The 14640-nt window shown below is 41.1% G+C and overlaps 1 protein-coding gene across 2 annotated transcripts in view; it reads left to right on the top strand.

Moving 5' to 3' along the window:
- UBE2W (ubiquitin conjugating enzyme E2 W) overlaps positions 1–14640 on the top strand; it is a 199623-nt gene that overhangs the window by 135822 nt on the left and 49161 nt on the right. For both annotated transcript variants that reach the window (XM_086965888.1, XM_086965887.1), the window contains exons 3-4: positions 12679–12781; positions 14046–14201. In XM_086965888.1, the coding sequence (XP_086822014.1) occupies positions 12679–12781; positions 14046–14201 (259 nt within the window). The remainder of the gene's footprint in view (positions 1–12678; positions 12782–14045; positions 14202–14640) is intronic.

Genomic DNA, 14640 nt, shown 5'->3' with positions numbered 1-14640 from the left:
CTCCTGCTGATTATGCCCATAAATGCAAGCTACTGTGAAAGTGTGGCCGTGTAGTGAGATGGGCACTGAGAGCACCCTGCCTGTTAATTCTGAGTGTGTTTGGGTAATTTGCCCCTGGAAGTGTGTGGTGATCATGATGGCCACTCCTGCTTTTTTCCCTGGCACTGCCGAACATATTTGCCCGTCAAACAATTTAGATCGCATTCAACCCCAATCTTGTCTTTGGAGATGCGTCTCCTGCAGGAGACATATGTCACAACGCGAGTCCTTGCATTGCGCCAACAAAGCTATTCTTGTAGCTGGTGAGTTCAAACCCCTCACGTTGAGGCTAACTATTCGCACCATCTATTAAAAGGGTTGTCATGAGATACAACATTTCTGGATAAAACATGCGGTTTCCTCCCTCCCGCAGCACGTGGGGTGTTGAGACAATCTGGCAGTAAATGGAGCATGGCAGTGTAGAACAATTACACAAACCTGAAAAACTGGGGAAACTCTAGGACCAATCGATGTTTAACCAGCAACCATGTCGTAGGGGTTCATGTCATCAGTTCCTTGTGGTAGTTTCGGGGTGTCAATGAGGCATGTCTGAGCCTCGGCTCAACCTTTGCTTCATAATCTTGTTGACGGTGGTCCTGTAAGGTGGCAATCTGGGCACAGTGTCTGGGAATCTGTCCGAGAGGCCTGCCGCGTCGCCCTGTGCAGGCTACTTCTGAGTTAGAAGGATCGTGTCTTATCTTAGATGTGTCTTATCAGATTCTCACTGTGGAGACTGGTTTTGCTCAGTTAGGTGTTGCAGTATCGCTGATCTTTCGCTAAGGCTTACGGTGGCCGAAGATTTGTTCAACTGTTAGGTGCGAGTCTTGGATTTCTGTTGTCTGCGGCGATCCCGGGCAGAGCCCCTGGGTCTCTGTTGCTTGAGAGGATCCCCCTGTTCTAGTTCCAGGATCGTCGCCATGTCTGGGGGTGTACGCACCACATTAGTTACTCCTTCCCAAGCAAAGATCAAACAAAAGGGATGTCTTCAAGTTCACGCCCACTTACTCTGGGTCTCAGGCATGCCCTCCCGGTCTAGTGAGTATGGCAACCGATTCACAGGCCCATAGATGCCCAATTTGGAGAGATCTTCATCAGGTGGGTGAGCCTGGGGGGGGGGGGGGAGGTTCGGGGGGGGGGGGGGAGATATGTTCGAGGTCCTATCGGTGTCTGCTGCAGGTGCTGTCTCACTCGTGATCTCACCTCAGCTCGACTTGGGTGTCATCCCCAGCCACCTTTCTCTCCTGCTGACCTTAAACTGGAGTCACCCCCTCGAAGTACGGCCTCGCCGCCATCTTAAATGCAGGCAGGCTTGGGCGCTTTGTACGACCTTTTCTCCTGGGATTGCCGGCGTCCACGGGGCTTCAACCACCCCCTGCTGTACCGCTCAGTGGGCCAGCCCATGGCTCCCAATGTGGTCTGAGGGACTTATCTTCTCACAGCAGGCCAGTGGAGTGAGATGGGGGAGGTAGGAGACTGCAGGGCTGAGCGTGTGAGTATCCTCCGCCTTTACTATTCCATCACCCCTGGCCCCCCGCAGCGAGTGAACTCACAGGTGCTGTTGTTCACATGTTGTGCCCAGATCTCGGTGTCAGCCTCCCAATTCCGTCGCAATCTGTGCCTCAACGGCGTCCAGCTGCCATCTTGTGGCCGACTGGCCCAACGAGCTCTCTTCACCTCTCCGAACCCCCTGGCCGCACTTCGTTACGCATGGAGTGATGTCCTCGACTCTCCCTGCTGGGTGCAGTTTAGGTGGAGCGGCTAGCCTCCCGGAGACCGCCGCTCTCGTTTCGGCATGGCGGAGCACCTTGGATCGGCTACCGCTCGGTCGCCATCCTGGACACCCCCACAGAGGGTATTTTAAACTAAATTAATCAATATCGTAGGCTGATTTATACATGTCCAGTGATGCATGCAGTGATGCATGAAAATATTTACCCTTATGTGTTCGCTTGATGGCATCAATCATAACAGTAAGAACTGGCAGATAGAACAGAACGCTGATTTGGTGAGTTTTTTTAAAATTCTAAAACCGTTTGAATTTGAAAAATCCAAAAGGCGTTTGGCTAGGAAGTTTGATACTTGTATGTTCATGTAAAGGTCCTTTTGCTGAATTGGATGCTAGCCTAGAGTTTGTAGTGGCAGTGCATCATCAGAAACTGAGCCGTAGTAGAATATTATGATGGTACTTAAAAACCCAACATCCATATTTGTCTGACTTTGGCCAGCCTGTAATACTATCAGTTTTCTTAATGAGTACCGCTATGCCTCCTATTATAGCCAAGGAAAATGATTAAAAGATCTCAATTAAGTAATCACTCTTAAACGTGTAGAATCCACTGTTGCATACTCCAGGCCTCGAAATATCAATAAAATGTTATAAGACCTGCAGGTTTAGTGATTTCAATAATCTAATCGACCTAACTGTAATGCTCTTGACCCTTACACTGGTTTCAGATTATGTGATCCTGGTCAAAAATGTTATTACACTGAACTGCCTTGTTCTTCATTATCACATATGAAAGCACTTTCAAACTTTGTTTGATTTAATAGACTGAACTTTTGCTCTATATGCAATACAAATCTAGTCCATATATGTTGCGTGTTAGAAAAAAATACTGACATCCTACAACCTTTTATTTCACGATGATTATGTCAAACAGCTCGCATTTAGGCCATCTAACGCAAAACAAGGTGATGGGTGAAATGCTTGAATTAATCTCCGCCACTGGCAACCCCCCGGGGCAACATCCTAATCCATTGTTTTCACCCACCATGCCACCTCAGTTTGGACCCAGCCATATGCAAATTAGTATGAGTAACTTAATGTTACGCTCGTAGCGTAGAGTTTCAGCCATGTTCCGTTTGGTAAGTTGCGGAATTATTCTGCCATTCACACTTCATAGGAATGACGAGAGGTCCCAAAACGCACCCTTGTAAGCAAGATTTAGCGGCCCTGCCACGGTTTCCAGTCGCCGCGGAGCCTTCCAACTCCATTTTATAATGCGAGCGGACGCAAGTGGTGGCGGTCAGGAAAGACCGCCATTCAAGAAGATTTGCTGCTGCTAGAGTAGATTTTGATGTGAGCTGCAGCAAAATCAAATGGAATGCACTTTTTTGCTGTTAGTTGGTGAAAGCTCTTTGTGGAATATACCAAATCTTTAGGGGGCTTAAATTTCTCCCGTTGCTTACTGTTGATTTGCTTTGTCACTCATTTGCTTAGGGCTATATGATGGTGATATCTTTACACTGGAACTTGTTCTCTTGACCAGGTGCCCCCGGCGAATAGAAGTGGGGCGCCCTTAGTTGCTTCACGGGCAGGAGCAGCCAAGGCAAGGAGTCCTTCATTTGTTATCTTGAAGAGGGGATGGCACTCATGACGTCTTATGGGGGTGCTGTGGTACTGCACTGTATAAGGCATCGTAAGGCAAAGGATCGGCTTCTTTTCTCTCCACCGCGCACCCTACAACGTGCTGCACCCCACACTTGATTCTCCTTAAAGCTCCTCCTTCATTGCCGTCCTAACCTTTTCAGTCCTTTTAATAATCTTTTATTAATTTTCAGTTTTTGACGGCCTGGCAGCTGTTATTCGCTGCCAGCAGCTCCAGTGCCTGCAAAGAGCTTTTTCACAAAGAAATAAATACTCATTCACTCACTCTCTGATGTAAGTAGGTTCCACCATCTTCAATCCGTAAATAAATTGATAATGAAAATGGTGCCACATCAACCCGTAGGCACACATACACAGGATTACTTTGTTAATCAGACAGAATGACCTGGCAGTGCCATCACAACTTTAATATTTCTTTTTGCTGATGCTGCTCAGCATCAACAACCAAATCCTTTTTGCTAATGGTTCAGATTGGCAAAAAGCATTGTCTAAGCCAGTAGGTACAACAAAGCAAGACCAAACTGGCTATGCCAATCCTCGCTTGTTGTGCCAGATATTGACGGAAAAATAGGTCAAATGACTCTTTTTCCAATTGGTTGACATTACAGTTTGCGTTCGTCTCCCAACAAGCTAACTGTCGCACTGGCCCCTTACCTTCCTGAACTACACCCAGGAGTGCCCCCGCCCCACTCTACTGGGAACAGACAAAACTTGCACCTTTTTGCGTTTCAGACTCTAGATCTCTTACTTTCTTTGTATCAATATGGTCTACAATACAAATGATACTCCTGAAACAGCATAACACGTGCAGTCAATTATAAATCTAATTATTATTTTACGAATTCAACACGTTTGCCTCACAAGGTCCACTTTCATTATATTTCACACTCTTTACGGTACCAAAGCCTCTCATGATGTGTGTGTTCACTATTCTATATAATCCAGAAAAGACAGTATTTGATTCTTTTCTGGTGTTTTGTTTCTCTAGCGTCCGCTTGTGTGCCAAGACTGCAGAGCCGGTTCCCCGCCCTTTTAAGGAAATTCAGCATGCACAAACATATGTGTTGCAATCGCTTCCCTGGGAGTAGCGCATTTATCTGTATATTTCATATGGTTTGTGTTATCTGATGTGCTAGTACCGGAAATGATTAAAATACTTTGTTTGACTCGCGATTTGGTCGGCTGACTAATACGTTTCTATTTTACGAGTTATGGAGAAGAAAAACATTCCACGTGAGCACCCCTTCCTCTATCTTTGAACCCTTCATTATAAGTGAATTCAGTAATCATGGGGCATGTTTCTATCGATTGTGCATCACACTATAGATTGTTGGTCCGTATTTGTTCTCTACAATAACAATTACATTGTTTGGTGTCTTTTTAGTGGTTAAAGTGTATGATCTCCTTTACAAAACAAGTACACTGGCCTCAAGAGGAGCTCTATACAAATCTGTAAATGTAAAGTTTTCTATTCCCACCTAAAATGTTGCGTTCATTAACATTGCACCGCTTGTGCCATAAGATTTCCTGTCAACATTTTGTATTTTATGCCAGATTTGTAGTTTGTCAAAAGGCCGGTCGATTTTTTCTTACATTTCATCTCTACTTTGCTTAAGTAGACCTGTTTAATAACGGACTCCTCGTATGAAATACTTTATGAAGGTTATTTGAGTCTTTAGACCTCTCCAATCTCCCTAGTGGTTCCTGACCATTTAGTCATCTTGTAGTTGTCTTTACCCCTTTGTAAGTGTGTGTGTCCAACCTGAATTTGGCGACATCATCTCTCCCAACCCTAAACTGGCAATTTGTAGTGTTCAAAGTGAAATGTACTATTAACCTTTTATTGTTAAACTAATCCTTTTAGCCACCAAATAATTGATGTACAGCTCTGATAAAAAGTTGGTTGTGAGTACGTGGATTAATTGCAAATGGTTATGGGAAGATGAAATACTTTCACAGCACTTTTTCTCATTTCCAGTGTTTAGAAGGTATTTGTTTTTCAGGTCTGCTCTCAGTGACTGTTTCAGGGGTTTCTCCAGGCTTGTAAATAATACACATGGTACACAATATAGCTGGAGAGGAGCATCGAGTCAACCTCCTTCAGCTCTTGCTTTATTTGAAATAATAATCTAATTTCTGATCGACCCAGAGAACAGCCGTTTGTTGGCTGGCATGTCGGGCATCTTGGAAGAAGGTACTCTGACCAATAACAACCAAATCTGCGTGAGGGATAAAGGAGTCCACTTCCGTAATCCACCACTGGATATTACAAACTTTCCCTCCAGGAAGATGGTGTTTTTGCAGCAAGAGGTGAGTCTACATGGACAGCACCAAGGCGCCTACAAACTTGAAGACTACTTCCACCACGGTTTTTTCTTTTTTTGCAATTTTAAAAAAAAGCACCTAAAGCCCCATATTTATTAAAGGGTTTAGCTAAGCATCTCCCCTGCGACTAGTCCACTGGACGCTTCAGGTTAGTGTGGTGCTGAACTTCTGTGAATAGTACATACAGGGCTTTAAGTGGGCCGGGTCTGAGCACCAGCAGTTTTTTAAAGGGGCTTTGAAAGAGGTCTCTGTCGGGCTCTGTTTTGTGCCATGGCACAAATGGCCCGGTTTTTCCGGACTACAGTGACTGGCACATCAATGTTCGCGTGCGCACACTGCTTACTTATCACTAGTTTGGAAAAGTTGCTGCATGACGTCCTGCCAGGTGAGCGTTGTAAGGGAAAGGAAATCCTTTAAAGGGAGTACTTTTCTCTCTGGATTTCCCTTCTCTTTTTGAAACTCAGGAGCAGAAACATTGTCGTGGTGTCACCAGGGCTTTAAGTGGAAGCTTTTTCGATATTATATACAAGCCATAGTTTCTGCTTATTTATCTTACGCAACTAACAACCATTGACCAAGCCAATAGTCCTGACTTGTTGTAGGTATGCTGTTACTTGTTGAATCCTATATCTGGATGCAATGACAGAAACAGCAAAATACAAGTCTGGTGGCACACTGTTAAAGAACAGATTTTTAGCTTACATGTTTTAAGGCATACCCTTCGTTACATTGGCCACGCCCCTTTGAGAGACCTCTCCCCCCACCCCCAGTTTTTTCATCCCACTGAAAGCCCTGAGTACATATATTGCACTTGAAAGTGGTCTCCCGTAAATAATATATCATTTTATGGTAATTTCCTGTGAGTAATTAATGCCATGTACTAGCAAGTGGATATTTTGTATAGATAAAATATAAATGCTGCACGACCTCGCTCGTCATTTCGTTCCCGCTTCTTCCATGAAAATGAAAGTACGGTAGTGGTTCACGTGTGGCTGGGGCATTGGGTCTGGAGCAGTGATTGGTGTGATGTAAAGAAGAAAACGACAAAAGAAAAGTTGATGATTGCTCAGACAATTTTTTTCAAAAAGATGGTCCAGGGATTTTCAAGCACGATCCTCAGATGGTGCCCAGTTTGTGAAAGGTAATGGTCCTCGCAGTAGAGTATTTACTAACAATTTTATCATAAATGGTAATGTAAATAATAATGCACAAGTGAGAAATGGGTCTTGTCAAATTTGTGATAGCGAAGGCCACTTGAAACAAACTTGCAGATTTAATCATAGGCGATTTCCAAAATGAGTCACAAATAGATCCTTAAATGTAGCAGAATATGAATATGAATTAGATGGCACAGAATGGAATGATGTAATAGTTGGTCCCAGCCGTACCACCCTCTGTGCAGAAGATGCAGAATGCAAGGCAGTTAAGTGGGAACCGGCCTCAAGTCCCAATCATACAACAACCTATGCAGAATAATACAGCAGGATTTGAACAAAATTTAAAATTTCAACAAAAACATTCAGCAACTAAGGAACATTTCCTACAATTTGCAACTACTTCGATTTACTACAGGACCTTGTTATTTGCCTGGTTCAACATAATGATGATCCTGAGAGGGGAGGCGGACTGCATGCTTGGAGCAGATCTAGAGGTAGACGAGGATGGCCCTTTTGTGGAAGGAGAAATACATGGCTATCCAATATCTTTCTAATCGACTAAGGTGCTACCAAATCCACATAAGATCAGTGAAGTTTCTCACCCTATGCCGCTCTGGAAAAGAAGTCCAAGTTGTAGGCAATTCCAATAAACAAGTGACTAACACGTCAGCAAATGGCCCAGTTAAAATTGAAAAGATAAGATGATATGAACTTTAAAATAAAATCACAAGACACCAAGGTTAAATTGTTCCTGGTTATCACAACCGAGGATTTCTCTACAGATTTAAGGCACCCTGTGAAACAGGAGGTTTGTGGTTTTAAAGGATAAGAAATTCGTTTGCTCACAAGAGCAGAGCTAGTACAGATAGATCTCTGTAAAACCAAATGCAGTCTATCCTCGCGCTCCTCGATCTAGGTTTACGCGTGAGATTGAGGAGGGGATTACACCTGTCATTGATCAAATGATCAAGCAAAACATTCTCAAGGAAGTTCTAGGTGGTTCATGCAATTCACCTTTTTTTTGAGTTCAAATCCTTTTTTTATTGAGCAATAACAAAAATGATAACGGCCATAAGGCATCAGTAGAATTACATTCGTATTGGAGTGACGCCGTAATCAAGCATGGATCAGTGCATATAAAACAATACATACATACATACAGTAACGGAAAATAAAGCATAGTGAAAACAAGAAGGTAACATCAGTCCGGATCTGTAAATGAGATGAGATGAATGAACAAATAAATGGATCAACAAATAAACAAATAAACAAGGTAAACAATAAAATATGCCATCATTGCATTCTTACGGTTGTACACGGTTCCATAGAGCTCTCCGTCCAGACCTAGTCATATAATACCAGGTATACTTTATCATTCCTGCACATTGTGTCTAAGGCTGGTAAGCCCATGTGGACAGGATATAACCAGTACAATTCATGCAGCGGCACCCCCGCATTTACTAAGTATTGACCTCATTGGTGGTGCTTCATGGTGGGTCGAAGGTAAAGGAGGCCTGGTCTAAGGAAGACCATAGTTTCAATTCACCTTTAATTGACTTGAAAAAACCTAGTGGCAAATGTTACAGGATTTGTGCAGAATAAATGATATAGTGATTCCATGTTGCCAGGAGGTACCAAATCCAGCAGTGATAATGTTTGAAATTCCACCTAATGCAGAACGGTTTACAATAGGAGATTGGTATCTTTTTGTGTTCATATTTATAGCTATACAGAGATTCTCTCAATCTTAAAAAAAAATTCAGATTTGGAACGTTTAAATTTGCCTTGTGACACAGTACTGATGTTAGTATATTGATGATTTAATGATTGCAACCGAAACAAAAGAAGGCTCTGAGCTGGATGCAATTACTTTATTAAATCATTTGGCTGCAAATGGGCATAATGTGTTCCTTAGTAAAATGCAGTTCTGCCAAAAAATAAATCATATATTTGGGACATCAAATTGAAAAGGGAGTGAGGAAGATGTCCAAATAACATATATTCTGTAATTTTGATTTTTAACAGATCAACTACACATGGATAAGGGAGGCTGTTTCTAGGAATGGTTTGCTACTGTCATCCATGGATTCCAAACGTTTTATTGATTGCAAAGCCCCTACAGAGGCTGATGTTTGTGATCTAGTTCCCTGGACAATAAATGCAGGGATGAATGCCTTCTTGGAGCTTAGAAACTTTGCATATTGTACCTGCTCTAGTGATTCCTAATCATGTGAAGGATTTTTATTTGTTTTGTCATGAAGAGGAATGTTGCACACCTTCTGTTATTCAGCAGCACAGATGCGAGAAGAGACCCATTGCATACTTTTCTACAGCCCGCGATCTTCTATCCTAGCCTCTCATTTGTCTAGTTGCTGAAAGAATATTGCAGCTGCTACTTTGGTACTAGTACAAAGTGAGACAGTTTCTGTCTGGTATACAATACATGTATTGTGCTGCTTCCACATTCAGAGACATTGCTAACACACCCACCCACTCCATGAAGGAGGTGTATTTTTACCTCAATATTGCTGCAAATAGCGAGGTAGGTGAGCAGACCTACATGTGGGGCATGATGGCATAATTATGTTTAAAACGTATTGGCTTAATCCTCCTTCATGAACAATTGCTGCACACTAGTTGGTGGGGTGTAATTTGTCAGCAAGTCAATGATTCTAACATTTTTGGACGATGTTAAGTTTGTGCCTTTTTTTTTAATACACCTTTATTAAGGTACTGTTTGTTTAGAAAGAATATGGCTTCATGTAAACAGATTTTCATTGGCTCTAAATATTTTTTATAATTTTTATTTTTGATAGTATTATATGGAATCTTGCTGACTTTATGCTTTTCTGTCAGACATTCTTCAATCCATATAAATAATAAACATAATAACAATCCTAGAGAAACTGGATTAGATTTTATGAAATGATTTGATTGACTTGTTGAGGAAATACTTGCGCAACTCTGTTTAATGAGTAGAAGTGCATAATGAATGTAATGATTATATTTTCTCTCACCTGTCTTCAGAAGGATTGTCCTGTGTCCAGGTACACATGTTATATGGTCTTTCATGTAGCACTTATTTTGACCTCATTATGCAGCAGGAATTTCTGGAAGAATACGAAATAGATTATATGGTTCTATAAGAAATCTTGTGTTATAAATGAAAGACTAAGTACAAACGAGGAGTGGGTGTAAATTGACTGATGAATAGCACAATTTTATTAGCGAATATAATGAGGGAAATGCAGGTTAGTTTGAGTTGTAATGAAGGAATGAGGTTTCATTTAAAAGAGACGATAATCGAGAATTTTCAGGTGAATAAACAATTCGCAAGAAAAGAAAGTTGTGTTCATAATGCAGCACTTCAGTTTGATTGGAACAAGTGTTTATGTAGTTTCAATGACATAATAGATGGAATTATGTTGTGTGAAGACTACATTTAGAGTTATCTATAACATCTGTACTGCTTATTTTAACATTCCAAGTACTGGGTAGGTGGTTGTTATTTAGCATTCGTTTTCCCTAAAATCCATCATGTAAATAAGTTGAATAAAGTGAGTCCCATGAGTTTACTAAAGAATGAAAACATGGGTTTGGTCAAATGCTTATGGGTGTTTGCTGTGTTGGTTCCTCCAATTGGTGTGGCTTTGAATGATTTGAAGATTAGAAAGTGGACTACTTCAATAGCGCATTTGGCTAATAATACTGCAGGTGCATTAAGTAAAATTAATGAAGAGATGATTGCTACTCATGCAGTAGTGATCCAAAACCACCTAGCTTTTGGCTAAAGAAGGTGAAGTGTGCTGTGTAATTAAGGGTCATGCTGCAAGATAAAAGTACTCCTACTGCTAAAGTGTCAATCAATTTATGTACGGTTGAAATGAATCAGCCATATCCCACAACTGGATTGTGCAACTGTTTTTACTCTAGGCAACAAAGCAGAGCACATTGCACAGCAACCACAAAAACATTGTAATTACAGCACTGCATGCAAAATGTGTGATCCCCAGTTAACCAAAGTGCAATAGGTGGTTCAAAATCCACTCTGTGTGTGTATGATACATAAACATGTAATTTCTTAATACACTATTGATTAAAACATCAAACTGATTGACCTGTATTAATAATTAACTATGGTTTAAAGTTTCTGAAGGAAATACCAGTCCAAAATTTCAGAATTCCCTTGGGGTGGACATCTACGCTCTGTGGTACAAAAGGGGGTGGTGATGGACAGAGCATCCGAACCAATCAAACACTCACACCCAGTCCACAGATCTGGGTTTAATCCATCACCGTTCTTTAGCCCACTCTGCCACCCCATATCAGACATGGCCATATGCAAATCAGTCTGACCCTGTGCCTCATGGGAACAGTCCAGCCCGAACTGCCAAGGCTGTTGACTGGGTGTGAATGTTTGATTGGTTCAGATGCTCCGCCCATCACCACCACCTTTATACATCTACGCTCTGTGAGCATAGACCATGGAACCTGCACGTCCATGCCAGAAAGGAGTGGAAAATTGCATATCCTGCCTACACTGCTCGGAAAGGGATTCACAACTATGTAGAAATTCTGTAAAAAAATGGCGATCCTTGGAAGGTTAGCTAGCTTAGTTCGGTCTTAATAACAAATTTCACTTAAAACAAATACCTTACACTAGATGTCTAAAACGTAATCCAGAGGAATACACAATTGACCTTAGTCCATGCTATAATACACCAGCCCAAGATCAGAAGAGACCTCTTAATAACATGAGGTCCAAACGTGTCAACATTTGACTCGACAAGGGAACTGGATACAAGCAATAAACAGAAGTGCTCAGATTTGTAAAAAATTTCGAGTAGCTTCTAACTTGTAAAATTCCTTCACCTTGTTGTATTGACCACACAAATTGGGACTGAAAAATGTCAGTTATCTCCACCCAGAGGGAACTGGGAGAAACATATGTCTGGGAGACTGTTGGTGAATGGCCTAGTTAAAATTGGTGAATTGGTGGTGGTATTCTAAAGAAAACTCTAATACCATTAATATTACTAATAATTGCTTTAGAGATTCCTTAAATTAATCTTCTTGCATATTTTGATTTATATTTATTGACTTTTAATTGCTGATTCACTGTGATTAAGTAAGAACTTTTGGTCTTCTTAATGATCCTATATCATTAATGGAAAATCTAGGTTTAAGTACTGTCCGTTGTCAAAATTAGCTTGCGCCTAATTCCAGATATAAAAATATGCTGTTACAGTCAAGGAATCTTGTTGTAACCTAGCACTTTTTCTGTTACTGCAAAAAACATATAGATAACTACTGTTTTCGTGCTTCACTTCTGAACATTATGCAGCGGATTGTAGGGCTTTTAAAGCACACTTTACTATTGACTTATTTAATGTTAACACTGCAGCCTGGCCCACAGTGCCACTGGACTGCTTGTCACCCCTCTGTCATGTTTGTGACGTCCTGTGTGGATGGTGTAAAGATTTACCTGCCATGTTTATGGGGTAGAATGCATGTTTTAGCTTTTGGTTAGCGGCCTCTCACTACGCATAGGTCAAATATGGCAGGAAACAAAGTTGCGGAACCCTGCAAATCATTGGAATTTCCTACAAACCGGAATCTATTTGTAGAATACCTTAATTTTAATGATTCGGTTTTGTTCCAATCAATTTCTAACCCCCAGTCTACTCTAACTCTGCTATTGATATCAAATTAGATGTACAGAAAGTATGTATTCGCTGTACAGTTCTCAATTTTCTCCTCTTCTTTTAGGTGGGTTGTAGACATGGAAGGTGCAACTGGTACATTATACGAAGGAGAGAAGTTTCAGCTTCTATTTAAATTCAGTGGCCGATATCCTTTTGATTCGCCTCAGGTAGGTCAAATTATTGATTGCTTTTGTTTACTAGCTACCAACAAAAAAAGTGTTGTGATTGTACAGTTCTGGCATGGAAAACAAAAGTTCAAGAGTGTATATCCAAGCGTTATGTTTTTTGTGTGAATAGTTCATAGGATTAACATCCATTACACACACAGGTGAGCACACTGCATGCAATCATATTTGTGACAAGTTTATAATAATTTAGTATACTATCCTTGTGTTTATAACAAAGTATGTACATGGGGCGCATATTTTTTGTCAAATTTTTTAAAGATTACTTATTATTTTTATTTTTAAATTAAGGAGAATATCCATCCTTATGTTAAATGGGTTTATTGACCCCACGTAGAACATGTTTCTAAGTTGGGATAATCACTTAGAGGACATTGCCCTCTGTGGGATGAGTACAAACTATAAACATTCTTTCTGATCAATTACTTAAAGTAGCTTTGTTAGATATTGGTTTATCGTGGAAATTAGTTGGTTTTACCTTGTGCCATTTTAATTTGCAAGAAGCTAAGCTTTCTAGTCAAAGGAACAAAATTCCATGTTGCCAGTTTCCAGCTAGGAAAAGAGGTCTTTAAATTGTGAGTTACTAGGACACATTCTTGGGTGCATACAGGTTAGCTGTACCTGGATGGGATATGATCTCTTGACAATATTAATTCCCTACAGGAAAAAAACAAGTCTTGAATTTGTGAAATGTTTGGGCTACATTTGTCATTCTGGCATAGAGACCAGGTTCTTAAAATTATGGTTTGCCCCCAAGTTCGATTCAGTCAGGGTGTGCCTGCTGTGGAGTGCGGTCATTGGCAAGGTCTCCTAGTTAAATCAGTTAATTTGTGTACACAGAGATACCAGAAAAGTCTGAAATCCATCATAATGCAGGGGCAAATGTACATGGACCATGTAAGTTTACAAGTACATCATCAGTATATAGCCTAGCATCAGTTTAAATTCTCCTGCTTTGGTGCAGATGCCTTTTATTAGTGATGATTGCCTACTGGCTATTCCGGAAGTTCTAGAACGACCAAGAAATGTAAAACCCTATTCAAGAAGGCAGAATGCTACTGCAGCATTCCTTTAAATCTTGTAATGAAAGGATGTTTTATGATGTGGCCCGCTAGCTATAGCACTTCTGTGCTGTTAACGCTTATCAGCAGTATGTAGTGTTTTTAGACTGCCATTACTAAAGTATTTTTAATGTAGTTGACATCAGTATTTCAAAATGTGTAAATAATTGTTCTTTTCCGTTTAGGTCATGTTCACTGGTGATAATATTCCTGTTCACCCTCATGTATATAGCAATGGTCATATCTGCTTATCCATTCTAACAGAAGATTGGTCACCAGCCCTGTCTGTGCAGTCCGTTTGCCTTAGCATTATCAGCATGCTTTCCAGCTGTAAAGAAAAGGTATGATTTGTGTCTTCAAGCCGTATCCTATTGTACATGCTTTTTTACCTGTTGCTTCCAGTAATTGCCTAAAATCAAGACCACCTGTAACTGGAAATGATTGTAGCGAAATTGAAGTAGAATTCAGGCATCCATGAAAATCTGATCACCATGGATACATTAGTCACATAGCCACAAGTAAAAGATCCAGCCCTCATGGGAGGTAACAAATGGTGACAGGGCGGTAACAAGGAGAGACTAACAAGCCTCATTATCAATCTTAAGCCAGCATTTGCCAAGGACAATGACACCAGCCAATCAGAAATATGGGCGGAGCGAAGGCGAGGCTTCCACAGCGTACTCGACTACTGCATGCCTCGTAGAGCGAGCAGCGCATGCGCACTACTGCTAGGCTCGACCTAAAAATTAATGTGTCCATCTGTAATGAAACTGGTGCTCA

Source organism: Lissotriton vulgaris, chromosome 4_1 (assembly GCF_964263255.1).
Source record: "Lissotriton vulgaris chromosome 4_1, aLisVul1.2, whole genome shotgun sequence".
Lineage (NCBI taxonomy): Eukaryota > Metazoa > Chordata > Amphibia > Caudata > Salamandridae > Lissotriton > Lissotriton vulgaris.
The sequence above is the reverse complement of the archived record's forward strand: the minus strand, read 5'-3'. Positions and strand labels throughout refer to the sequence as shown.